The 25946-nt window shown below is 39.2% G+C and overlaps 1 protein-coding gene across 2 annotated transcripts in view; it reads right to left on the reverse strand.

Annotated features, from left to right (window-relative positions):
• Nucleotides 1-25946, reverse strand: part of LOC108874064 (astrotactin-2) — a 242057-nt gene that overhangs the window by 166382 nt on the left and 49729 nt on the right. For both annotated transcript variants that reach the window (XM_051072918.1, XM_018662442.2), the window contains exon 3: nt 6695-7124. In XM_051072918.1, the coding sequence (XP_050928875.1) occupies nt 6695-7124 (430 nt within the window). The remainder of the gene's footprint in view (nt 1-6694; nt 7125-25946) is intronic.

Below are 25946 nucleotides of genomic sequence, written 5' to 3' on the forward strand. Positions count from 1 at the left end.
ATCTTTGTCAAACTGCATGTCTCTCTTTAGTTTATTTTTAAGCAATATTTAGTTACACATTCACTTCCTCAAAGTTGTAAAATCTAAGTATCTTTCAGCAGATTCTCAGTGGGTTACATGTGGTGCCCAGGGCTTTATCTGCTGTTAGCCATATAAAATAAATACCCAGTAATTGCATTCAGCGGTCTTTACGGAGTATACACTTAGAAGCACAACAGGAAAGCCTTTTTGCAATACTGTAATGCTTAACTATAGCAGAAAGTTTAACTAGCAAAGCTTTTTTTTCATTAACTTCAACAGTATGCTCATAGATAAGAAAGAACAATCACAATAATGTCTGTGGTCTTCTGTTGCATCAGTTAATTCAACTCATTAGTAAGAGCTGTTCAGAAAAAAAGAACAAATACTTTTAGCACCTACCCTTTACATAGTAAAATTCTAATATTTAACCACCAGTGTTATATCTGGCTCTCACAGAGTCTAATGATATAACTTAGCTTAAGTCAATTTAGAAATTATATTAAAACTGCTACCACTTGTTTTTCAGTCCACTGTAATCTACAAGCGCCAGGCTGTATGTGATCGCTTGCTCAAATTAAAAGTGCAACAGGCTGCAGTCACCTTCTGACCACAGCACAGATATTGTGTTAAATTATCAAACCAAGCTTAATTTTCACGCAGAGCTTAATTATCACACAGAGCTTTAAGTTGATTTTGTTCTTTCAGTTAATAGAGTATTCAGTCAGAGAAAAATGTGACCTTGAATTCTGCTTTCTCTGTCACTTATTATAAATAAGTGAGAAAGACTAACATCAGGACAACGAAAAAAGAAACATTGTTATCAGTAGTCATAGATGTGTTAGACAGTGCTGATGAGAGTCATTCTATATGGGCATTGGATGTATTGCTTTTTATTATTGTGAGGACCAGTTCAGTGACCCTTGCCAAGACAAACTCAGCACTGCGTTGGCAGAGCAATAGTCTGAAGTGCTAGCCCAATCACACTTGAAGTACTTGTATTATGTTTGGTTACACTAGAGAAAATAATAATATTCTTTGAATCAAGTTATTGCAATTTTCAGCTCAGTCTTTCTGCATATTGTGGATACTCTTGTACAGAGATTAGAAATCCACAGACTTGTTTGGTCTCTAAAAGAAACATAAAATAAATAATAAATGAACTAAATCTAAACCACTCAACAAAACTAGTCACATGGTGCAGCCAATCAAAGGATGACAGCCTAGAAGAAATTATGTATGCTTTTACAGTAGACAGTAATGAACCACAATACAATTGCTTTTTGTCCTCCAGAGAGATGCATTGAGCCTGATGCTTGAGGCTATTTCATCCCAGAGGGAGGATGTTGTTGACCATCCAGAACAATGCATTAGCAACATTAGCTGTATATCACCTTCTGCCATTAGCTCTGGTCCCTGCCGCTGTGGCTCCCCTCCATGAAAACAAACAACGTGCGTAAATCTGCCATGATTTGGTTTGCAATTTCTAGGACAATTTTTGCTTTGTTTTTTAATTACAAGCTATATTTGTAGCTAGAAATGAAGTCCATTTTATCCATTCAATTAGTATAGCACAACTTGGAGAGGACTTTGGAGCATATAAACACAAGTTCATACAGATTCCCATTGGCCAATCTCAACGTTTTTGATTTATCAGTTCCCTACCGGAGCAATTTTTCATATATCCATCAAATTTAATCTCTTCAATTTAATCAAAGGAAACAGCCAACACCAACAGAGACAAGACGGCAGATGACCAGTAAGTGTCAGCCAATGCGACCAATTGCTACGTTTGAATATTGCTCAAAATAGATGTTATTTGTGGTGGTTGTAGAAGCTACAATTGTAGCTGACAACAAACTAAAACAGTAGCAATATGGTCCCATTATTTGTGGTTGTATCATAAGCCAGAAAATACAGTTTGTCCTATCTGAAAACGATTACTGCAGTTATCTCGATTTGATAAGATAAAGGCAAGGATACATTTCTCAAGGTCTGTGAGGAGAGAGAGCGCCTTATTTTCAAGTCATTTTCAGTTTGCTGCAGTTCAAAAGAAAATAAAGAACTGATTCAGTTATTGAAAGTGGTGGCTACCTTAACACTGCATATTCAGTATTAATTATTTTTCTTACCTAAAATGACCTTTACACACCATAGGACAGGCAATGCAACAACAATATGCAAGTAGTTGTTAAGAAAGTTATCATATTGTATTTATCTTTTGTATTTTTACACCCAAGTGTGTAAGAGGTTTTGACCTGAAATGTCCCTCTATTTAAAATTGCAGGACTAGCTGATGTTAGATGTAACAGTAGTTACTGAGTCAAATTTATGAATCACTGTGTTGAGGCCAAGAAGAGTGAGGATTAAGTATAGGTTTGCTCAAAACAAGCCTCAATTCATATGTAATGACATCTCAACAAAGCCCTACACAGAGCTCTTGAGGCTTTAACTATACCCACATCTCAGAGCTATATTTGAACCATATGACTCCAAGCCTGTAACATGTATGATTTGCCCTTATAACAACATAGGCTACATCTGTGGTTTAACAGTGAAAGATGCAGTACGTTGCTCTACACTGTAAACTGAGAAGGGGAGCTATGTGTGATGATGGCAGTCTGATAGTGACAACCAGTCCCTGAGCGCTCATCACTGAGCAAAATATCCAGCATGGCGCTAAGGTTTTTCTACACCTGATTTACACTGTCCGTGCTGCCCAATGCATTCCCAAAGCCGTGGGAATCTGGCTGAATAATGAAATTGACAGGCCTCATTTGTTTGGTTGTCTGTGTAACAAAAGCCAATGCCATGCACAACCCTGTGAGGCATAGCCATAATCCCTGGGGATAATACTATTGAGTTCAGTTGAATGGGGTTATCTGTCAGCAAGGACAGACAGATAAAGGATGACTGGTATTTGGAGACTTTTGGGATGCCAAGCAGCATAGGACAGGTGAGACAGGAGTTAATCGCCCCTGTATTCAAATGTCGCCACTTTATGCAGAGTACAGATGGGGAGGCAGAGGCATTGAATTAAATGGTTTGTGAGCTATCTTTCGGAAAATGCCAGATTGCTTATGAGGTAAATGAGGATGTGTCAAGAGCTGCATTTGGAAAAGGAAAAAGAAATGACCATTTGAGACAGTCCTGGTGTAGTACATTGAAATAGGTTTCATATTGCCTACATCGCAAAAAGTTTGACTTCAAATGTAAGTAAGTGAAGGAATTAACAAATAAAACTGGAAGTCAAAGTGTGTCGCTCAATGCCTCAATGCAAAGAAGGCATTTCATTCATAATCAGAATTCCCCACCAGCAAACCTTCAGATATCACACAGAAACTCAACTGTATGATGCTACAGTCACTCTTAGCAGCACATTCTGTCCACTTTTGCAGTATAATGCAGCTGTGGCAAGTGCCATCAGCAACACTGTTAGCTTAGACGGTAGAAGCCTATACAAACAATAAAGACTGTTTGATAAATATTTGGCATGTCAGTTCTTGAATTAGACTTTTCTTCAAGGCTTGAAAAATGCTGTGCAGCATATGAATTAACCATTTCCCCTGCTTGCACATGAGAGTTTAATATGAACCCTAATATGTTAATTGTTACACATGACACCACTAATAATGAATTTGTGTGTGTTTCTCAACATTAGTAAAAGTATATTAAGTGGTCCATTCAATGTTTGATAAGTGTGTGTGGGTGTTCCTTGTTACATCTTGCTGCTTACAACCTGTTTGCTTGGCTCACTACTTATTGCCATTTGGAGATAATTAGCACTTTTTTGTTCTCTCGTAACAATGGCATATATTTGGTGATTAGCCCAAGAGACAGGTTTTTACAGTAAGAGCTTTGACCTCTGTGCCCTCCACCTCACTTCTCTCTCCCCCCAGTGTCTAATCCCAACATTCTGCCTTTCCACCTGGGAATAGAGCAGAAATTAACCTCTATCCCTCCACTTTATTGCACAATTTTCTGCTTCCTTTTTTTTAAATAAGGGCTAATTCATTTGAAACTTAATGTTTCAACATTGGGGTGAGGACAATGGGAGTGTTTGTAATAAATAAAGGATAAAATATCAGGCCAGCAGACAAAATATTACTTGACCAGTAAATCTGAGTATTTCCTAATTATAATGGAAGAGACAACAAAAAAAAGGGTCTTTATTTTTGGTTAGCTAAAACACTTTCATTTGCAGCTGAAAAGATAATTCACATGTAAGATCAGTGTTAATAAGGGTCGCCATTGCATTAATTGTGGCAATTACTTATGCTATATGTGTGAATCTGTTGAGATGTGACAATGTGAAAATGAAAAAGATTGTATTATGAATTGAAAGGAAAGTTTTCACCATATCAGCTATGGTTGAGGTCAGGGACTATGAGGCTATGTTAATTTAAGGTTTGTTTAAAACACATTTGTATCCTTTTATCCATTTTTATCCTCCATTCAAATAAGTGGTGAATGTTAATGAAATGAAACTTAAACATAATCGGTTGAGCTGCAAGTAAAGACTTCCTATTGCTATCTAAAATATGGATCGATGTCGAATGTAATTTATGTATTCAAAGACAAAATGGAAACTGGAATAATATTAACATTAAAAAAGGAAAATCTGACCAAAGTATTAATCAGTAGTTTATCCTGTTTTCAGCCTATTTTCAGTAAGAAATATAGACAGTCAGCTGCATACAGCTTGTGTAAGTACAGTTATGTAGAGCGCATAGGCAGTTCTACCATAAGTCATAGGTTGGCAATTGCTCCCCAAAGGCACCACGTTTCTCAATTAATGGACTACTCCTCCTTGACCTTCCTGTACCTCTGCGTACTGCACTTCTGCCAAATCAAATGATGTAGCAATCTGAGTTACCATCAGAGACCAAAGAGGAGGAGGGAAGATGCCCAGTTTGAGGAAAGTTAAACCTAAACTGACAAAATTCCTTAACAAAATATCAAGATACTCCACGATGGAGGTAACATTAGATGGAACATGTGTAACAGTAGTTGAAGAAGCTGACTAGCTCACATTAGGAGCCTTACTGTGAGTCAGACTGTGATCATTAGTGTTGTGGCCAGATAAACTGACAGAAAAAAATGCCCCATACAAATAAGTGATATCAAGTTCACAAAAATCCAGACACAACCCCAAGAAGGTTAACAAAGTATGAGATAACAATGAAAAAATGGAGGGAAAAAGCCACACTGACGAGCTAAATGTAATAGTTTTAATAGATAAGAGCAATGTGTAGGTAGGTTTGATTATTGTTAAGTACAGGGAAAAGTATATATATATAATATAATGTATAATGTATTAGTGTGGCTTTTGTCTTTCCTCCCTCTTAAGATCTGTGGTGGGTTGTCAAAGCAAGCCTAACACAGATTCCCAATCAAGCAACAAAGCTGGAAAGGCTAAATCAGACGGTCTCACGCACACACAAACACATAAACTCAAAGTTGTGGACTTCAGACTTTTACCCCTAGAGAATAATGGATGTTCAAAAGCTTTATCAAAAAGCATGCACTATACTTGCCATATTGTCTTTCTCTGACTGATTGAAGATCATTTGAAGTTCCTCAGTTAGAATTTTCAGTTGAGCCTCTCCTTTAGTTCTGTGGCTTTGTTAACTGAAAAGAGCTGCATCCAAATACTTTTTTTTTCACTATCTATGATTACGTTAAGTGAAAATGGAGAAGGGCCTCACTTTGGTCTTTACCGGGGGCCTCCAAATCACTAAAACTGCCCCAAGTGGAGTGATAAATACTATGGGAGCAAGAGGGCTTTTCCACAAACTTTCATGCATAATTTAGTATGACATGAATAACCAGGGCACCCTCCGACTCAGTCAGCACCCTTCAATAATTCAAGTCCAACTCTGCAGAAGAGCACCCCAGGTTGAACAGGATATGATATCAACAAATGCCTCTACATAGCCTGAGATTCTCATGTTTGTTTTAAAATCCTTACTGCAGAACCTTTTGAAGAGTTGCTAGTTTTATTACTAATAGCAAGACAGAATATTTTTCACTGCTTGAACTGGAGACCTCTGACTATGTTTAGCAAGGGTCAACGGGCGCCCGTTGACATATCTCAGCATCTAATCGACTAGGCCCCTGCCACTTGACCTTTACATGCTACATTAAATTACATTACACTGCATTACATTATTGTTTGACATACGGAGTCGATGGCTATGGCAACTCTGAGGGGCAGCAGGTATAAGTGTGGTTTCAGAAGGAAGACAAGTTCATACTTAATACAGGATTCTTATCTTTACCAGTGTGAAGCGATGACGTGAGTCATACAAAACTGCTTATATTTGACAAAATGTAAGCAGCACATGCTGTGCTATGAAGAACATGGGTGGGCTGGCCAGAGCCAAAGTGAACTGTCCAGGCTGGGCCATCTGGGGAGCTGGCACTGAGAGCCTCTACGGATGTACAAATCATGCTTGCAAAGGCAGGACAGCTACCACTGAGCACAACAGATTTTCTGACAACTCAAATTCCTGTTTTTTACTCATGGTGCTTATAGTTGCATGATAAAGAGACAACCAGCATTGTGCTGTTAATCTTACAGCTATCGCATAATTAATCTCCATTGTATGCATTCAGTGTTTGAATTTCCATTATAATAAATTGTTTTTCAAATGGATTTAGATAACCAACGTACCTCGTTTGTCAAAATTATGCTTAACGTCATCTTCCTTGCACATCATGTCTGTGTGTCCTCCAATGCCGATGTTTACTCCGTAGTCCTCCTGCACCTTTCCATCATTCATCTTGTTGTGGAGCTGGTTGGGCGTGGAGTTAAGCGAGTGCCCGCCTTGGTCCTCCTCGTCGCAGTCGTAATCGTCGAGAATGGGGGTCTCGCGGATGGGCATGCCGATGACGGAGCTGCTGTGCTGGTGGGTGCCCCGAGAGGCCCGGTAGCTGTCGCGGCCCTGCGGTCCGAGCAGGACGGAGGGGATGTAGTGGATCTCGTGGGTGGCCTCGGTGCTGGCGCTTTTCTGGGGGATGCGGCGACGCTTGCACCACCGGTGGCGGGTGTATAGAACGAGGGTGAAGAGGAGAATCAGGAGGAGGAGAGCGATGAGGCCTCCCTGGATAGAAAACAGGAGAAAAAATAGAAAGGGAACGTGAGGGAACAGCGCAAGGGCAACAACTATGATGTTCACACTTAATTGGCAATCTCCATATTTCACATGGTACACAACAATACAAACATGTAATAGAAAGAGGACTTTACCTCTATTAATAACAATTACAACCACTGCTCAAGTGCCAGTTATATTAGATTGCATGCCAATTAGCACCATTTGCCTGCTATTAAAGAGGTCTGGCAATCAGCACATCACTGTGCGAGTTGTTGTAGTAGCATAAGGCAGCTAACAGGGCTCTAAAAAGACCAGCTCATGGCATTGGTCAAAAATATTGCAAACTATTTAGTATGTAAAAAAGGAAACAGCTTGAATAACAACTTGAATATAATGTTAAACTCTCAGACTCATCATCATAGAGAATGGCAGTCACAAGTTGGCAATTATCAACAAATGTGTCAAATATATATAATCTCTAGGGGCTGCAGTGTTATCAATGATGATTTGGTTGTTACAAAGTTAAAAGTCCTTCTTTCAAGTAGGTTTTATAAGACAAAGGAAGCTGATGAGGATCAAAAGCATTTGTGGACTTTTTCTGGAAAAGAGGAAAGAGAAATGAAACAGGGCATCCCACTAGCAATGATGACATTAGCAAGTAATTAGATGGTAGGAAGGATATGGATACACAGTCCTTCACACACACAAACACACTCATGCACATGATGAAATTGCTGTACAGCACAATACATATTTTTAGTGCTCAAAATCAGCACTTTGTTGGCCCATTGTGCACTTTCTGCAGTCAGACATACAGTCAGCATCTGAATACAGGGTTCACTTACATAAATGTGCATGTGCATAAGGTAGACCACAATAAACCAGCGATACCATGGTATATAATGCCTTCCTACTTGGTAATATCTTGAAGTAGAACTTCAAAAATTACCATAAAGTTGAGTCACAGTACTGTAAAATTCACACATATTTGAAGATTACATTAATTGTGCAGCTGTTCTTGTTATTGTGTCCATTCCTTATATAAAATCTCAGAGACACATATAAACAGCAGCCAGGCAGAAATCCTTTTATTTGTAGCAGTGCTGCATCTAGGCTCCTTTCTTTGGAGTGGACCCCCCCCCCAAAAAAAAAAACCCTTACAATGCTGCTGTTCATTCAATATTGTCCCATCACAGAAACATCAGCCATCAACACCCTGCCATACATGCTGTGGCCCTGTGATAAAGTAAATCCATATGCACAGACAGAATGGAGGAAAGAAAGGGAAGGGCATGCCTTATTCTTTGATTTTTCACAATGGCATCCAATAGGTGAGACGTGGTATTCGATTCAGAAAGACATGGCAACCCAGGGGCTGACATACTCCCGGCTGATGAGCAGAAAATGCAGCGTCAGCACTTTCGGCGAGCACATATTTAAAGATGTGGCTGTATTTGTGGAAATTACACACATGCGCGCACATATGCATACATGCACAAACTTCAGCCACAGGAGCATGAACACGCCAAATGCGTGCATACACACACGCACGACACAATAATAAATAAAAACCGCAAGGGGTCATTCATCACAACATTTAAAATTCCATCTTCATGAGGAAAAACAAACCCCTCTCAAATTATAACTCATGCACTGCTGGGTGTCCATAAATCACACGATGCTGAGAGTAGAGGCGGCTCAGAGAGGACTGGTACCACGGAAAACTTGTTCATTAATCTCCAATAGGATGGCAGCTTTGCAGAAATGCAGTCCCACAAAACTCCCCTTAGCCTGCACTTCTTACATTAATTCGGCTTGAAGAATAGCAAAAACACATGAAGGCTTATGTTTCATTTTAGCAGCAGAGTGATAATGGAATGACATTGCACGGCTGTGTAGCGCCACTGAAAAATGGTGATGTAAAATTGCAAAGAAAAAGCGTAAGCCGGTGAAATCTCAGTTCAAGACAATCTTCATTTTAGCAGTTATAACACAAGAAAGAAATATTTTCAGCTCAGTGATGTCTTCATCTCACCACTGCTGCAACACATCAGTTGTCTGTCACTGGAAAGTAAAGAAAAAACTGTCCATTTGTCATGGAAATTTATACAAGTGCACCCTGTACCAGTTAGATATATTTGACACTTAAAACTTTAATTACCCTCCTTACATTTGAACTCCACAGACATGGTGCACAAGCACAGTTACAGTACAGACAGTCTAAAAACTTTGCCAAGTGCAATCACTCCCACTAAAAATAATACACACAGCTTTTGTCTTCTCAATTCTCTGCACATATAAGTTCTGTCTTTGCCACATCAGTGCCCTGAAGAATTTATCCTTCACACACTTTTTGCCTTCCTAATTTATTTCTCTCAAATTTCCTTTCCTGTATCATCTAACAATGTTTTCCTCTGCTCTTCCCACTGATTCTCCCTTTTCGTTCTCTCTCTCCCTCTCGATTACTGTGCGTCTCTCGGCCTCCATTCCCCTTCATGTTTGATCACATCTTTCTTCCACTCTTCACTCCAACAGCCATATAAATTCACAGTGGCAGATGTAGCCATGAGGGAAAATGGGTTTTCTGTTCATCTTCAGACCCTACAAATCCCTGCTGCTTTAGTCCTAAGTGACTTCACGGGGAGGAGAGTGGCTGGAAGCCTCATAATTCCACTTTTCTGTAGTATAGGTTTACTTCCCTCCATTATTATTTGCCATACTTTGCATTCCCTTCTTTCCCCAACAGAGTTCCCATTTCCCATCTGAATCACTCTGCATGTTATTTTTTCCTTTTGCCTTTTGTTCTTCTGTCTGCACCCATTTCCCTTTAGCTCTATCCTGTAAATTTCACATCTTTTTCCTGTAGTCCATGCTTTTTACCTTCCATTCCCTATCCTCTCATCCCCCTTTTTGCTCTCTACTGTGGATCAAGTTGCCTCTTTCCTTTCATGTTCCTCTGCCTGGCTCACTTGCTACCATTTCATCCTCTCTCACTAACCTCTTATCCTCATTCTTTTACAAATTCCGCAGATTAAACTATTACCTTGGTTTAGCAATCATCTTTAAATTATGGAGGGAACATGTTGCATAGCAGTCACGACTGGTAGGCAGAATAATGTGATTTGACTGTACAACCTCAAGATGCATCTGAAAGCAGCGGAGAAAGCTATGGAAGAAATTTACATTTTAAAAAAAAAAATACTTGATCATGTTGCCACAGGGGCATGTTTACTGTACTATTCTACATTATTCTACTGTTTCATGTATTTCATAAAAATAAAACCTCCCAGTGCACTTCCAGTCTGGGGGAGAAAAAAAATCAATAGCGCACATTATCAAATATGAGCATAATGCATTCTAGTAATTTCGTTTTCTCCCACACTCAAACCACATTACAGAAAAATATCCACCACTATGTGAAAGCAATGAGCAGGATTTGTTTAGATGGCCAGCTTAGACAAAAATGCAGTGTAATTAACGGGGCTTAAAGAGTTTTACATTTGCTTTTCCTAGAAACACAATTTAACTGTTCAAATAAAATCTACGGTGAAACAGAGCTTGTGTATTGTGTCATATTTCAGAGTGACACAGAATATGTGAGTGGTGTTTAGTTGCAAGATGTGATTGGATTGCCCAAATGTGGGCATGGTTTAGTGAATACAGCGTGAAATGGAGCTGTGCAGAGATAGGGAGCTGCAGGACTGCTCACTTCCACCAATTATACCTCAACATTCTTTGGAAACATTGACAAAGCTGTTGCCAGCTGAAATCAAAACACACACCTGCGACTATGATATTGCTCTGCTCTCTGTTGCACCCACTAATTAATGTGCAGTGTGGTTTCATAAGATGAGTCACCCCAAATTACAGTTAACTGGAAACATTTATGTCATGGCCTCTAAGTTCACAGAAAGAGGAAAAAGATGGATATTGTTATTAAAACACTAGTTTTGGTAAATAGTTATTAATATAACATCAGATAAAATGACAATTTGAGCTTGGAAAATTTTATTTTTTATCTCAATGTGTCATTAAAATAACTGTTTATAACAAAAGTTGAAAGACACTTTAGTCAAGTTATTGTTTGTCAGTTCATCAACATACAAGGCAAATGAACAGTAATCTAAACAGCCTATAAGCCCAGGAGACAAAATGCGAGAGATACAGTACAGCCTCTAATTATCAGGGTCACAATGAACACTCACAGAAAATACACTTGCTCAACAGTGGCAATTTGCATGGGCACTTGAATATGGCGACACCACAGATACATGGTTATAGTCAATCTCACTACTTTGAGTAGTAGAGCATCAAGAGGTTAAGAAACCCAAAGCAAAACCTCATTAGACCTGATCATTAAGCTTGATTGAAGTGAATGTGAATTAAAGATATTCAATCACTGGATTAATTGTAGACAGCCCCTAGTGTGTGCTAATGAAAGAAGTAGTAACATTTTTAGGCTTTAAAATAAGTCATTAAATACACATTCAATTTCAGCTGTCAGTCTGTTTAAGAGTCATGATATAACTTGAGGTTGGAACTCTGTCATAAAACTTTCTGTGTTATTTGCATGAGCTGTTTCCAAGGCAATTTCCTCTTCAGCCTTCAGCTTATTTGTTCTTAAATGATGAGTACCGTATAATATCCACTTTTATATTACCTCTTATCAAAAGATGCACTGAAGTCCCAGATAATATTGGCCACCACACACGCATTGTCTTATGTTCTCATCACAAGTCATTGTATCAGGGTGTATTTATGACCAGCTGGGCCCATCTTGCAAGAGAATAATGTAACCATTTACTTCAGCAACATCTCATGCGTTTGTGTAGGTGTTTTTGCTGTGATGTTCTTTCCTCATATTTATTTCTACTGTCGTATCTACTCTCCGTAACATTCATGTGACTCTCTGATGGCATTTTCTTCTGACAAGGACAGAAATAGCACTGTCACCATAGATCTCTCAGATGTGTCACCTCTCTTTGGCCCATTCGTAGGAAAAAAAAAAGAGTCTACAATTGCAGATGTCTCAGCAGGTGCTTTGCTAAAATGCACATTCAGAAAGAAAAACTGAGGAGCATGAAGTCATTAAAAGCGACATTAATTGTAAATATCATCATTCTGTATTAAAAATAATGTACCTGGTTATTCACCATTAAGGTGAAATAGTCTGCATTCAATTTCCCTAAAAAGAAGGAATTACAAGGTATTTTTCCCTATGCACACTGATAATACACATAAACCTATATTGTGATGAAGCATAACATAGATGGTAGTTTGTCTATTCACCATAAAATTATCAAAAATTAATAATGAAAACTGTTGCACACAATTGCTACTTTTCTGTTCCCTCTGTCCTCTTTCTTTCTTTTTGCATGTTTCGGTATGTGGTCGAGTGGCAGCTGCTAATAACGTAGCAAACACAAATTGCATATATTTTATTGATTTAAATGCTACTCGATCAAAACCTCAAACCACATCAAACTCTTAACAGCAAGGAAGTTTGATGATCAATTATATTGATCCACTCTTCCCTCTTTATTCAATAGCTCCTGTTGAGCCTTAAGAAGTGGAGGAATTGGACATTTATATGCATTCTGGTACAACTACAACTCCCTTATGATCACAATAAGCTTCTTTACAGGGAAACAAGCACAACTCAGAGCCAACACATCTAACACATGCTCTGTGGTTTAGCCACCATCTGTGCACAGTGGCAGCAGTGGCAGCAGTGGCTCGCTGAACCCCAGTAACCGTCCACCTCCTGCTCCAAGGGAAGAGGGGACAACAGAAATCTTTAGTGTGCTCTTTAAAGCAAATGCCACTGTGCAGTCACAGACTGAACTGACAGTCAAAAAGAGGCAGAAGTAAGCAGGTGATGTGCACGTGTTGCCACAAAAAAGAGACAGGTGACATACCTAGAAGCATTCATGTAAGCTATAGCACAGTCAAATGCACAAAGTAATAGGTATACACACAGTCATATGCATGGGCTGCCTTCGTAAACAAACAAGCGCACCTTTAATGGGCTGTTTCTGTATTCATGCCACTGCGAGTCTACCTTCAAGGTAGAACAACATTCTCTACCTCTCTCTACAATTTTTTTTTCCTGTCACCATCTTTTATTTGTCAGCCTCCCGCTTATTCTTACCTTTCTCCCCCCTCCCTCTCGTGCGTTTCTCGTATCCCTCTCTCCCAGCAGGAAGTTAAAGTGGCATGTGCCCTAGCATCTGCTCTCCATTCTCTCTGTCCAACTAGAAGTCGCAGCGTGAATGACAGGACTTGGCTCTCTGGTTAATGTTTCCACTCTGATAATTCACCACGGAGAAACCGTGCTTGTCCATTACCTGGGCACACGGAATTCTACTAGTCCAGTCTCAGACACCTGATACGGACACAGTGTAGCAGCACTCCTACTTGCTTTACATGAGCTTGTTTTTACACAGCAGAATGGAAGTTTTTTTTTTTTTTCCTCCACACAAATGTCCTTTCATGCTGTTTTAATATAGGAAATTGCCACCTGTCTCATTCATTCAATTACGTGACTCGCTCACTTAACTTAGTGAGTAAGAGTGAGTCGGTATTCATGTGTAGCAATACCTACAAACACTACGCCAAGATGATTTGTCACCCCCTCTCCAGTGTGCATAAGTGTGTAGGTTGTTTTGCGTCAAACCTGTGTGCTCTTGCTAATACAGGGTTTGTTCAGTTGTTGAGAAATATAATATTAAAAGGGACGTGTTTTCAAAAGACATGGAAAAATATGTGTTATATCTCAATTGGTAAGCTAGAGTTTCACGATGGGAGTGAAATAATCTATTCTGAAGTAACTGAAAATCATTTAAAAACCCTACAGCCTGGGCTATGTAAATCACTAGAGAAATTATACTGACCAAAAGCCCGTACCTAATCATAAAATCTGATTACACTGTGATTGAAAACTGAATGAAAATCTCCCACAGCTTAACTGGAAAGCACCAGGTCGACCTTTCCATTTTGTCCCTCTCGCCATGGGAACTAATACATGTTTCCATCATTCTCTCCCCACCCCCTTTTCCATCACCTTGTGTCCTATCCCTTCATTACTCCGCCTCTCTGTCCTCCCCTTTTTCAAGCTGCGTTGCTCTATCACACACACAGGGAAGAGATTTGAGGGCAGATAATGCTGCCTTGAGTCCCGGCCTTGTGAATTATAACAGAGAATCAGGGCTGATTTTGCTAGCGTGGTGCTCCCCACCCACCCGATACCTCTCTCCCAGGCTTTTTCTAGCCTTAGCCCATGCCCCACAACCACCACTTTCCTCTCGCAGCCAGCCGAACAATAAGTCTGCTTCAGGATCTCCAAGCTTGAGGCCTTTTCTGAAGGATGAGGTCTGCATCCATACCATAGATTACAGAGATAAATGACATCCCTTCCACTGCAATTCTGCAAGTGGAGTTCTTTATACATATGCAACACTTGCAGAGGAAAGTCTTTTTTTTTTCTTAAAGGTACTGTTATGGTTCACGGAAAATATATTATTTTCCACATTTAGCAATGTCAGACATCACTGAAAATGCTATAAACTTCATGACTGATTTTATACAAAGAAAAAAAATGGTATCCTCCTACATTGGGTCCTCTAGTGTATAGTTTACAGTGATATCTTACTCAAGACTCTGTAAAATAACATTAACAGTGAGCTCTGTGAGCATGACAGCAATTTAATTGTTTCCGTTTAATAGTAGAGGAAATGGGACTTCTGCATTACATCTCATCCAGCTATGGGCAGCACAGCTGATAGCGAACATCACTATTTACTAAAATCCACAGGGGCATTCAGTTTAACATTTTCCATTATACCACCCAATGGGCATTTCAAAGTATAATTATATATAAATTTGTTTTGGCCTTCCCTATGAGTGAAAGATTTATCTTTGTTTTCAGTTCTCCTGGTCTGTGTGGTTTCCAAAAGCATACGGTTCGAGGTAGATTACGCGTTTCATAATTTTTTGATTTAGAAATAATCGCCTTTGACTGAGTATTTTTTGCACATTACAAACAAAACAATTACAGAGAACAATTCATGAATAGTATAAAAAATAAAACTAGACAACTGAATAGTGGGTTTTGGGGGGGGGGGGTGACTGAACAGAATCCTTTGCCACCCAGGCTATTCCCTTGAGGAAAAAACATTTTGCATTTCAAAATCACACACATGTAAAAAAAAAAAAAAAAAAGGGGGGGGGGGGGGGGTTGCATTAAGATAATGGCTAGCATTTGTTTTTTCCCCACCATTGTAATAGAGCCTGGGTATATTTCCCAGTTTAATGACATCCCATGATGCTCACTGTTTGCATGGTAACCAAATATAATTGCCTTATGACCATTCACCGCTGCTTGCTCATTACTGTGGCAAATTAGTACTGCTGGAGAAGAAGAGACTGCAATGCACCCCCCCCCCCCACTACACCCTAGCACCACCCCACCCACCCACTCACACTACATTATGGCGTTTTCATTTGCTTTTATAAGAGATAAATGATATCTTCACACCGAGGCAGTGTAAGCCAACTGCAAGTGCACATGTCCTGCTCGGTGACATTTCAGAGAAAGAAATGTGATTAGAAAGGTAATGCCAATATTTGCAGTGGTGTCATAAGGGGCCAGTACAGGCTTGCTACAGCTGTTGATAACAAGGCAATAAGAGGGTCCGGACAATGAGACCCTTGGGGTGACTTTGATTGAGAAAAAAAAAAAGAAACAGCTGAGGAGTGAAAGAGGCATGCAATAGATTTTTTGCTTTTGTAAAGATACAGGCATCAGAGTGGGGACAATGGTGCATACCTGTAAAGAGCAGTAAATGGGAAACTAGCGTTGGACACACACAGTCATTTTGTTTTCCCATTCTGCTTCAAGGGCCAGATTTTTTATAAATGTTTTTCAAGGCTTGCTGGGATTGTTCTTTTTGCCGTGCCATCAGGAGCAATTGTGTAGTATTTACCAGAATACAGAATAAACATAGGACTAAAACTGAAATAAATTACTTCGCTTACTACTAGTGGAAGAAATATCTTTGCCTTGATAGCTGGCGGGGGCAGTGGAGCTATGTGTGATTGTAGGTGTTTTCATGTGTTACTGTGCGATTGTGCCCATGTACCTCCATCAGAGGCAGCTGGGGTCTCAGCCCTTGTTATATTCCCTGTCGTTTAGCTTGAAGTGAGGCCTTTATTTGTATCTGCAGCTGTCGGCCAAGTGTTACCACAACAGCTTGTGAGAGTAGACCTGTCAGCGAGCGCCAGCAGCTGAAGGGGAAGGTAGTGTGTCCATTTGTGCCAGATGCAATCAAAAACTCACTTTCGCCCGCCCTCCTGTTCTCCTCTCCCTCCCCATCTCCCCTGCTCCTCATATCACAGTAATGTCTCCTCACTTCACTGGCAGCTCCACAGCATGTTACATACTGTATAGAGTGTTTCTATTGACACTTGTTTTAACCTTGGCCCAAGGTTAAACATAAGAGTCTGTAGGAGAAATGTGAGTTTATCTTCTTATCTTATCAATCAGGCTCAGGCAGAGGGGGAAATAATTAGAAGTACACATTTTCCCAGTAAAAATAAGTATTGGATTGAGATTGCTTTGAAAATGCTAATTGATGACACAGGTCTGAATAACACTTCCAAGCCCAATTCGAATAGCACAGATGTTCCCAATTGGTGCTTGAGTCATTAATGGCTGCTAGCAAAACACATCTGCTATCATTAGCACTAAGGGGAGGGAAAACAAGCAGCTCAAATATACATTAATGGGAAGCTTCCCCAAGACTTTAATCACTGTGCTTCGAGGGGCCATTAAAAGAAGAGCAAGAATTGGGGGATGAATCAATAGTGAGATATAGAAGCAGATGAGGAGATGAGGAAAAAAGCCGCTTGTCTGCCAGATTAAGGTAGTTAGTTTGGCAGAGCTTGGTGGCGTTATCTTAAGAGTTCATAGAGGTCATTGAGATATGCAGTGAGGACGCTCTAATTCCAAACAGTAAATATCTCTGAAGTGATGCAACAACATCTCAACTGAACAAGCTCATTTGCTAGCAATGCAGGTCCCCTGGTTTCAAAACATTATGTCTAACCAGAATAACTCTTCCAAAGTTTCAGCTTGGTATTCCACATGAGAGTGCTAAGCCCAGACAAACAGTATGTCAAATACAAAGTACTGTGGGGAAAAAGTACTACAAAATATATGATGTTTACTACTGTGACTGCAAGAGCTAAATAACCATGGTACTTGTTACCACTCTGCCACTATACTGAGAGTCAAGCTGTGAACATATGTTTATGTCCTTCAAAGTAAAATGATCATACATGTTAAAATGGCGATGAAGACACACTAAAGACAAAAAAGAAATGTATTTTAGAAAAATATATCTATAAATATAAATAATTATTGCATTGGCAATTCAAAATGGTTTGAATCCAGTGTCATAATATGAAAAAAAAAATTACATTATAAACATTGAAATATGCTGTAGACAAATTAGGTCAAGTCAATTTCGATATTAGGCTGATTGTGCCTGTGTTTAAATATGGCACTGTATTTAACAACTGCTTTTTGCAGATGGTTTTTAAAGTTTGTATTTCTTATGAGACCATATGGTCTCATAAGAAATAATCATGGTCAAACCTACAGTTTCCATGACTTGCTTCATTTCTTTCCCCTGGAAACTATATTGATCAAGTAGGAGTTGACTGCAATCAGCCCCCCAAACAGACACACACACTGATTTTTTTTAAATCACATAAACCATTCATGTACAGTATACCATATGTGCAAAATTCTAGGGCAACATAGTTAAATATTTTTTTAAACAATTCACATCTCTTCTCTACATATATAAACAACCAATTATGCAAATGTGACCACCAGCTCTTTTCAATGACCTCATGCAGTCATATCAATCAAGCATCTACATGTGCATGCACACACACAAGCAGTCAAGAGCGCATGCATGAACAGTTATTCAATAATCCTCTCCCTGAAGCACCAGACTTTCCCTTTGTTCCCCGAACTCCTGGTCTCCATCAGTAACAGTTTCCCAGGCAACAGAACAGACAGAGAGAAGGTGAGTGAATGGGCAGAAGAGAAAGGGGGGAAAAAAAAACACAAAGATGTGAGGGGGGGTGCGGCTACTCATACTTGAGTTTTGTCTCTCCAAAGGTAAACTATAAATAGTATCCTCCCTCCTTCACTTGGACTGAAACTGGAAGTCTGAGGAGAACTAATTTGCTGCGGTCATGACACTCACCGAGCCAAACAAGTGCTCTATTACAACGGTTTTGTGTTTTCAAGCATGCACGTGCTATGCGTGTGAAAGAGGTCAGCCAGAGTGTGTATGCATCAGTATGTCTGTACACGTTTGTGTCTGGGAATGTTCTCTGAATGGATATTTAAAAGAGTAATTGTTATGAGAACTACTTAAACAGTCATCACAATGTTCTCAACAGTTGTACAGTATAGTTAAAGTTAGTTCTAAAACAGTAGAGTGCACAGGGGAAAATATGCAGATGGATATACAGGCAGAGTTACAGCTTTGCACATGGAACTAAAAAAATCCCATATGCAATCACACATACCGTTGTGTTGCTTATTTATGAAGGTTTAAGCTGGCTTTAGCTAGAATCCAGTCGAGATACATTTCAAACAAAGAAGGTCCTAGGTTCAAATTCATTGACCCAAGCCGAAAAACATGTAAATCGATGATTTGGAAACTCAGAGTCCATAGTGTTTGAATATGTTTGTCTATCTGTGTCGGCTCTGTGAAAGACTGATGACCTATCCGGGGTGTACCCTGCTTTTTGCCCAGTGGTTACTGGGATAGGATCCAGCTCTCTGCGACCATGCACACAATAAGCAGTTTAGAAAATGGATGAAAAATGGATGGATGGATGAATACAACACAACCCGTTCAAATTCTGAGAGAGGTGAGTGATCCCGAATAATCATGCAGAAAGGGAGATGCCTGCGACGTGTAGCCCAGGCACATTAATGTGCATGATCAAACAGAATATTCCACAAAAAGCTTGACAACACAACCAGAGAAACTCCAAAGCTGACATAATTGACTACACTTTATTCACTGGATGTTCAGTGAGCACAGCTGAATGTCCAAATGCTACATCTGCATTATCATAACAAACAAAAACACAGAGTTATTCATGTAAAACTGCTAAAAGCATGCCCATAACGTCCAACTGAAGAACAGGCATTTCCAAATCCTGACAGGCCTGACCACAAAGTTCCAGTTCACCACCTTCTACCTGTAGTCAAGAAAACACTTGCTTATGCCATCTCTAAACTCAGAATGTAACTGCTGCAAACTAGGCAGCCTGTGCCACCAATGGACAATGATTACAAATAGTATTTGTTGTACATCTCTCAGATGCTTAATATTTCTAATAGATATGTGTATGCTATTTATTTATGCGTTTATTGTAAGCTGACCCCAAACAATTAACACAAGGCTCTCTTATCTGATCAAGTGCCTGACAAAGCATAACATTTGAAATAAATGGTAATAACATTTGTTTACGAATTGAAAACTGAATATCCTCTGGAGGTTAGTGGGATTCAGTAATGTTAATCATTGTACAGGTGAAAGTGTTCAGTGTACAGCCTCAAAATCACACAGTCATGAGGAAGAGAGCAGAAGAAATAAAAGGAAATTTCAGCTACATCCACTTCCTGTGGAGGAAAGTTCAGAATGTATGATATAACTTCTTAAATTGTGGTAGCATTTCTTCCTCTGCTACACTGTTGTCACAACCGAAGTCTGGACCCGAGCCACTGTGACAGAGGCACAGTCCTTGAAGCAGCACCAGAGCACCTGACCATGTGTTTAGTGCCCTGCTAAAATCTGGGAACAAAGCTGCTATGATTGAGAACATGTGGGAACCATGCCAAGAAGCTTCCACGAAGAGCTGCTTGTACCATTCCCTCCCCTATGGATACAAGTAAGAGACAGAGTCAGGGCCAAGCAGAACACATAAAGAACATGTTGACCTATACCCATATGGTGTCACTCACTGTAGAGGAGTACAGTGAATAGTGGTCTGTAACAAGATTCCTGTCCTCCTTATGGACTAATTAAAGTAAATTAGATTTTTACACTTGCCCCAAGTGTACTACTGGCCTCAAATCTATGCCCAGGGTGAAGGCAAAATACATGCATAGACCACTATAAAAACATGTACAAGTATAGGTGCATTAAAAAAATGGTTTATATATGATGAATGCCCCAATCAATTGCAGGAAGTTTGTAAATGCTCTTTTTTGCTCTCTGCAGTGCAGTGTGCCTGGCTCGGATAGGGAGGGTGCAGAGGGTGCAGTCATTTACGGGAATAACTTACTACAGATCACAGATTAGAAGATTCATCTCCTTTGGTTCTTTAAAAAAGGTAACTATAATTAGAATTAATTACATCAGCCCTTATTATATTTTCGAAGGAAACATCATTTATGTCTAACTCATTTTCAAAAAATCTGCAAGAGATCACATAATTTGTAGGACAATGATAAATCCAGAGATTGAACACTGCTTATTCAAGACACAGATGACTGAACTGTGCAGAACACATGAAATTATGAGGAGAAAATTGTAAGACACCATGTTCCTTGTTTCCTAATTAAGTCAACAGTATCATCTCCCAACAGTATGTCATGGCACTAATGGCTCTGGTTAAGAACAATTAACAAGGTGGTGAGGCAAGTCATTCATCGATTTGATGGACAAGTCGGGAGGGTGTAGATGAATATGTGTCTTCTCCTCTGCAGTATAAAAGCAGTCAACATCTTTTCACCTGTCAGGCAAGAGTTAGGATGCTTTTACATCTGAAAATACAGTTTCTCTGAATGTGGATGTATACACAGACATGAACATATCCATGGTTAAGCTGTAGAAAGTGAGGTCACAATCACCCCTTCTGTTAATGACTTGTGCCTCTGCGTAATGCCCAGAAAATTCTGCTTTTGCAGTTTGCAAAAGCACTTTTTTGCAGTTGACCTTTGACCTTTTGGATATAAAATGTCATTGCTTCATCATTTTATCCTAATAGATATTAGTGTGAAAGTTTGTCACAGTTAGCTTATTCTTAAGTTGTAGCCAAAAATGTGTATGGTAAAGTCACAAAACACATTTGGAAAAACACACTATGACCTTTGACCATTAACCACCAAAATTGATTCATATCATCCTTGAGTCCAAGTGAATGTTTGTGCCAAATCTGAAGATATTTCCTTAAGGAAATATCACGTTCTCAAGAATGGGATCAATGGACAGGACGGACGAAAGGATGGGCAAACCAAAAACATAATGCCTCCAGCCGCGGCTGTCACAGGCATAAAAATGAAAAATCTGTGTTGTCTTTGTTTTAGCATAGAGGTGTTGACATTACCCCAATGCTAGCCATTATAGGGACATACAAGGTAAAACAGTTTCAGGTGAGAGGACATATAGTCTTTCAAAAAGACCCCTATGACTTCCAGCAAGAACCAAAGGATCTCTGCCCAGAACAGGGACACCAAGACCTACTCTTGAAACTAGGCACATTTAGAATGTCCCAGTGGATAAGAGGGTCACCCCAATGTGACTGCATGTTGCAGAAAGAGGAGAACGCTTAAGCTGCGTTTTCATGTGAGCACCAAATAGCAGGTTGAAGTACTTTACCTTCCTGAAGGTTGTTGATCCTGCTTGCAAATCTATAGTGGTACTAGAAAACATAAATGACCAAATTAGTGACTCAGATGCCTGGAGGGGTGTTAATGAAGAAAATATCGCCTCTGTTAGGCACACATGTGGTGCACTGTTCTTGGACATCTGTGGCATTCATGAATTGTCTATAATAAACAGGCCAGAGCAATGGCATAAGCAGAAATAAAAGGAAAAATAAAATAGTATTTTCAACAAATTGCCTGCTGTGGCACTCCTTGGAGCTGTCATTATTAGCTATTGCAGACTAACCCTGAGGGAAGTCATCATCTTAAATGTTCATCTCTGTCCACTCTTCTATGTTACCTCCAATGGACTGTTGATGATGGTGTGACACCCAATACTATTCATGCCTTGCCTGGTAACATGCATACAGCATAGCCTAAGCTGAATATGGAGATAAAGCTGGAACACAATGGATCTGCTATTTCTTGTGTGAGTGTCTTCTGCTTGAGGTTTTTGCCTCTTAAAAGGAAGTTTTTCCTTGCCACAGTCGCCTAGTGCTTGCTCATGGTGGGATCTGTTGGGTCTCTTTTTGTAAAGTTTATGAGATAAAGAGTACAGTCTAGACCTGTTCTATATGTACAGTGCCTCGAGATAACTTCTGTTGTGAATTGGCGCTATATAAATAAAACTTGAAAAATTGACTTGTCACTCAAGTGAGTGGTGGTCACTGATGACCACAGACATAAACTCATTCTCTATGTTTTAAAAAAGTCTCTCTTCGGTGCAAACTGGCAGTGGGGCAATTACCTTTGGCACAGAATGTGACCTTGGGAAAGTATTCCTAATTTTAAAATACAGTTCAAAATACTAAACTTCAAGCTTGACATTTTTCTCACGCAACTAACTTTAAACTGAGCAGAGAAGTTTAAGCAGGAGAGAAGACTGTGAAATGATTATGGAATGAGTTCATAAAGATCATGGATGACGACTTTCAGAGGACCTCAATTGTCCGGCGAACACTGGGAATCCATTACAACTAATAAATAAGCCCTCTGGACAGAAGGCAAGATATTCATCAGTGGAGTGGGGGCTCCCCACGGCAACATTTACTGGAGTAGTGGAGGAGAAGGGGACTGCTCGAGGCCCTGGATATTGTTCAGTTGTGACAGATTAAAACATCTCTTCAGTGTAGTGTGAACTTGGGAACAGTGCTGTGCACTTGCCTTGGCAGAGTGCAGCTGCAAAATAGCCAATGACAATTCTGACAGCTACATGTCTGCCAGGCTACAATGCCATATTGGTTAAATGCCAATATGGCCAATCTGGCCTGCCCAATACTTGCAACAAATACATTATTTGCAAGTCTTTCACTGAGAGCAAGGCTGGGTCTTTGTCTGAAGTGATGAGCAAGGCAAAGTGCCACATGGCTTGTCGTTAGCTAAGTGAAGTGTGTTAGTCTACTCTTGGCAGTCACGCAGGAGGTGACTCTCTTTCAGTCATTATTTAAGGAAAAAAGTCGCTTGTGCTCATGAAAGCTGAAATTGAATGACCAAAACTGAATTTGAGTTGGAAAAACGTCAATTTAAAATGAGTACATATTAAATTTGTGAACTGTTTTCAAGCCATTGCATTTAATTCAAAATGGTTCTTTGCAAATTAAGTTTTGAATTAATTTAACAAATGTATTCTGTCTGGACTCCGCAGCACACTCTTGCTGCAGACATTATATGTGATGGTCAGTCTGCCCTGAAACTTCCTAAACATTTACCACATGCATAACATTGTGAGATACAAATGTCTAAAACACACGGGTGAAAGAGACATGTGGAAACAGATGGCCCTGTTATTTTTTACTGATGTAGATACATGCGTCAAGGTCTGAGACTCTCCCATTTTTGTGTGCCGACACTGTCAATGTCACAGAAAAACAGCATTTTTTTCAGACGCATATCTTTGATATGGCACATCCTAGCAACTATAACTTGACATCTTGTCATATGAAGGCATATCTATCTCTATAGGGTTGTTGCTGCCACAGTGGACAAGGAAAAACTTGCTATGGAGTTAAGAAAAAATCCAAACTTCTACAACCAACAGTCAGGGTTCTATAAAGACGACATTGCCTCTGGTGCAAACATTCTCTTCGGGTGAGGAATCAAATGAAATAACACACAACACATTCCTGAATTCAATCCATTTTTCACTTGTAGAAATGTTGCCACACAATTGACGTGTGCTCTGGGCATCAAATGATAAGTGTCATATGACACAGTATTTTAGACTTGAAGCACATCATCACTTTAAGTCCGGGTCAGTTGGTAAATCACAGGTTTCTCTCACCATGGGGTCAAGAGTTTAAACCCTGCATGATTGAATTTTGCACTGAAATGTCCTCAGCTAAACCTCAAATTATAGATTGCACTAAAATCATTATTCAAATCATCACCACAGGCAAAAACATAAAATAAAATTTGCAATTCGCATACAGTCTCTAGTGGTATTATTCTCTTTTCAGAGTGATTCCATTACATTAAAAACTAACAACAAAAAAGTTTTTAAAAAATCAAAAAAGCAGTATGTGTACTTCTAATTTTACCTATTTATTAAATGAATCTTTAAATGTATTTTGTTTTGCCTCTTACATCTATGTTTTTGATTTGTCTACCCAAGAAAGACATCTAGGTACAATATATTGGGGAAAATAGAAATATACGGCAGTAATATATCTTTGGATTATATTGTTAAATTAACAAATGCACTTAAATAAATGCAGTTTTTTGTCTTAATTAAGCTTCAGGACCATCACTGTATTTCTCAAACTCAAGACTAAAAAGAGTAAAAGAATAAGGAGAACCAGGGCCTCATATGCAAAGAAGTACAGAACTTCACATAGCCCGGGGAAGAGAAGCTAGATTCAAAGGAATGGACATTGACACCATTTCCCAGACTAACATAGTAAATTAAGCCTGTTAAAGACACAAAAACAAAGGAGGCATAAATATTACATAATTTAAGCAATCAGTAGTTGTCATTTTGAGCATGGGGGAGCTTAAAGAATACAACAAAAGTTATATTTTCAATTTATTATATGCAGTGCACATGGAGTATGCTCAAAGAGAAATTAAATCAGAAAGCTGCAGTTAACAATGGCTGATTTGTTTTTTAGAGTGCTCTTCACTTGACATTAGAATGGTCATTAACACTTTCCAGTGCTCATTACAATTCCAGGGGTGAACGGACAAATAACTACAATGACTAGTTTCCAACTGAAATTACTCAAGCAAACCAAATGAATCTTTTAGAATCCAATTAAGATATAAGCTTAGATCACTGATATTTGCTTTCAGATAATATTTGTCTTTTCTCAGTGCCCAGACTGCCCACTTAAGTAACTGATGTATCTCCCTGTAACAAATTACAAAGTACAGTATCCTTCCCTCCGTGGATGTCCACAATCATGATTGTTTCATGTGAAGTAAGGAGCAGAGAATCAAACAGAGAATCATTATCTGATTCTGCAATTCCTCCAGATCTGTGGAGCGTTTTAGCATCTTTCAGCTCATTGTTTTGGTTTACAGCCCATCCACATCATACAACTAAAAGGCAATGGCACTGTTGTGTTTCCTACAAATTATATCCCTATAATTATTTCTATATTACAGTTAATTTTCAACAGCAACATAAAACCACAATCTCTCAATAACCTTAACCTAAGTGCTTTTGTTGCCTAATAAACCTAACCACGGACAGGGCTGTGGAACTCTGAGATGCTCCTCTGCTGTTAATAAATGTAGGGATTTACTCATTTAAAAAATACAAAATGAAAAATATAAAATCTCAGGCAATCAGTTTAGCTATATATGAATATAATGTCTTGGGAACAGGGTTATCATAGCTTACACTGCCCCTAAATAGCCAGGACATAATTGCTGTAGGCTCCAGATTCCAAGACCGTTTTAGAGAAAGAGGAAACCTGGCCAAAAGTAATAAAAATAAAAATAAAATAAATTGCTTAGGCATTTGTAGCAGTAACCAAACACCTGTGATGGAGGTATATGGTTACTCGGTACTGGCGGCCATGGTGTAACAATATACCTCAGCATTTACTTTGTAAATGTTAATCAACAGTAAAAGATCAATGAGC

This window comes from Lates calcarifer, linkage group LG9 (genome assembly GCF_001640805.2).
Source record: "Lates calcarifer isolate ASB-BC8 linkage group LG9, TLL_Latcal_v3, whole genome shotgun sequence".
NCBI classification, from domain to species: domain Eukaryota; kingdom Metazoa; phylum Chordata; class Actinopteri; family Centropomidae; genus Lates; species Lates calcarifer.